Genomic DNA, 2,500 nt, shown 5'->3' on the forward strand with positions numbered 1-2,500 from the left:
TGTCGTTGCATTTGCTCGAGATCACCAAGCAACTGACCCGTTCGTTGCACGAATACGGTGATGCAGGACAGTTGCCCCATGTGCAGGTGGCTTTGCGTATGAATAAGCAGCGCAACCGGAACTACAAGCGAGGCGATATGGTTAACTACATCATCTGCCTGGATGGTACATCGGCACCGGCCATGAAGCGTGCCTATCACATTGACGAAGTGCGTGATCCGGCCAACGCCGAGAAGCTCCAGGTGGACGTGGAGTACTACCTGGCGCAACAGATCCATCCCGTCGTGTTCCGAATCTGTGAACCACTCGAGGGTACCGATGCTTGCCGGTTGGCGATCTGCCTAGGGCTCGATCCGGTCAAGTACCGTACTATGCTGAGTGCCGGATCGGCGGGCGGTGGCGACAATGCGGTAACGGAGCACGGTGAAAGTCTTATCAAGACAGCGACCGAACGGTACCGGCTATGCCATCGGTTCGAGTTTACTTGTGTCGCGTGCAAAACGAAGAACCCGGTCGCTAGTGGGTTCCGCCCGGGGGCCAATGGACGCCATCGGTCGGTTTTTGAACGGTGTGCCAACGAGGAGGGTGGCGGTTGTGCGGTTCTTCCCGTGCAGTATCTACCGGCGATCGTGAACGAGCTTACGCTGGCCATTCGGGCCGACATTCGCCGGTTCTATGCACGGTGGATGGTGTGTGACAATCCGCTGTGCAACCGTAACACACGCCAGTACACGCACGTGGCCAGCAAGAATTTGCCGTACTGTTTGGCCTGCCAGAAGGGGATGCTCGTGCTGCAGTACTCCGAGACGGATCTATATACCCAGCTGTGCTACTATAACTACATGTTCGACCTGGAGCAGTACACCCCAAAGAGTAGGTACCGCCAATGCGCATCATCCTCGCAGAAGACAATCAATTTGCTATATTTTCTCTCCCGCTCTTTCTTTTCAGTGACCAAAATCCTTACACCGGACATCCGGAACATGTACGCACGGTTGAAGGAAACCGTCGATCGGTTCCAGAGGCGCTCCAAGTACGGTGTCGTCAATCTGTCCTCCTTCTACATGGACTACGTTGTGCCGGCACCGCAGAATCTGCTCACGAGCGTCGGTCCCTCGAGGATGCTGCACCCTGTGAAGGATTTTACGGCCAAGCTTGCGGCCCGCCTGGAAGCGGCCGACAAGGCGATGGGTGCCATCAAGAGCGAGTCTGGCGATTCGCGAAAGCAGGTTGCGCTCTTGAATGAGAAATTAATCCAGTGGAAACTGTACCTAAACTAAGGGGGTCGCACGTGGGTTACTTTATATTAGTGCTAAAAATCAAATCCTTTTCGTTTTACCATAAACCATTTATTTGGAATAAAACGCTGCAAGTGCACCATGTATTTATTGTTGCCTTGATCCTTGCAGGATACAGAATTTTAAAAAGGCGTTGGATTTGAGATGCATGTGAGTATGTTGGTGCGGGAATGCCGGCATCTGATGACAGGTAATTGCGCGGGAACGTCCAGGAAAGGGACAGAACATCATGTTGCCTCTTTCACTCACTTTCGCTCGCCTGCGCCGGTTTGAAAAAGGCAGTTGAGTGAAGTAATTTTATTTAATTCACAAAAGAAAATAGAAAATATGTAATCCAAGTAACGTTTGTCCATTTTTATTTTCCTTCTGGATTTTCTACTTAAGTTGCGAATAAATTAACGTATCCTTTTCTCTACACGGCTAGCTATACGCGACTAATTTGGCTTGGAGATACTTGAGCATATCATCTTGCGAGTAGACTGGCCATTCGTACCACGGTATTTCCACTATTTCGTAGCCTAGGCGACGCAACTGTTCCAGCTTCATCGCATAGCCGCCCGTCCGCCGTTTTACATTCCGAACGTAGCAGTTCCACGAGCCCACCACGATGGCCACCAGCCGGAGAGGCCTTTCCTTGCTTCGCTCCTTCAGCACCGTCTCCCGTGCCATGATCTCATGGGTGCTCTGTTCCGGCAGCAGTTCGTCCACGTTGAGCATTCGTTTGGACAGGGCATCCCAGCAGAACAGAATATCTGGACGCTGGTAGTGGGGCAGCAGGTGTACGATGCGACAGAGTTGAGTTGACCCCGGCCTTAGCTCACCGAACGTGCGCTGAATGTCGAGCAACATGCGATCGGATTTCGTAAGCCGATACTTGGGATTTGGTAGATAGTCCTGCGTAAGCTTGCAAACAATCTGGAAAGCATTGGCCGGAAAGCGGTTACCATCGTAACGGTCGCGCAGATTGATGCTGGCGTACGCATCCAATGACACTGTCTCACGGCCAGCACCGGGAAGATTTTTCTTGTACGCCAATTTAAGAAACTGTTTATCGAAAGCGGCCGAGATATAGTCAACGTTGTACACGTTCCTGATGGCCAGAAAGTAGAGCAGCGAAATGTAGCACCGTGGATATGTGACAATCTCGGTGATACGATTCGGTAAATCCTCCAGTATCCGTGCACACAGTAGGCTATCCTTCC

The 2,500-nt window shown here is 51.6% G+C and overlaps 2 protein-coding genes across 2 annotated transcripts in view; one reads left to right on the forward strand and one right to left on the reverse strand.

The window, feature by feature from the left end:
• The window catches only part of LOC126571703 (DNA polymerase alpha catalytic subunit), a 5,198-nt gene extending 3,823 nt beyond the window's left edge, over nt 1-1,375 (forward strand). The window contains exons 3-4 of the mRNA XM_050230452.1: nt 1-873; nt 952-1,375. The exon at nt 1-873 is cut by the window's left edge and continues 3,345 nt beyond it. Coding sequence (XP_050086409.1) covers nt 1-873; nt 952-1,280 — 1,202 coding nt within the window. The 3' untranslated portion in view covers nt 1,281-1,375. The remainder of the gene's footprint in view (nt 874-951) is intronic.
• A 290-nt stretch (nt 1,376-1,665) lies between these two features.
• The window catches only part of LOC126571705 (uncharacterized), a 2,031-nt gene continuing 1,196 nt past the window's right edge, over nt 1,666-2,500 (reverse strand). Inside the window, exon 1 of the mRNA XM_050230454.1 lies at nt 1,666-2,500. This exon is cut by the window's right edge and continues 1,196 nt beyond it. Within this exon, the coding sequence (XP_050086411.1) occupies nt 1,719-2,500 (782 nt within the window). The 3' untranslated portion in view covers nt 1,666-1,718.

This window comes from Anopheles aquasalis, chromosome 2 (assembly GCF_943734665.1).
Source record: "Anopheles aquasalis chromosome 2, idAnoAquaMG_Q_19, whole genome shotgun sequence".
NCBI lineage: Eukaryota > Metazoa > Arthropoda > Insecta > Diptera > Culicidae > Anopheles > Anopheles aquasalis.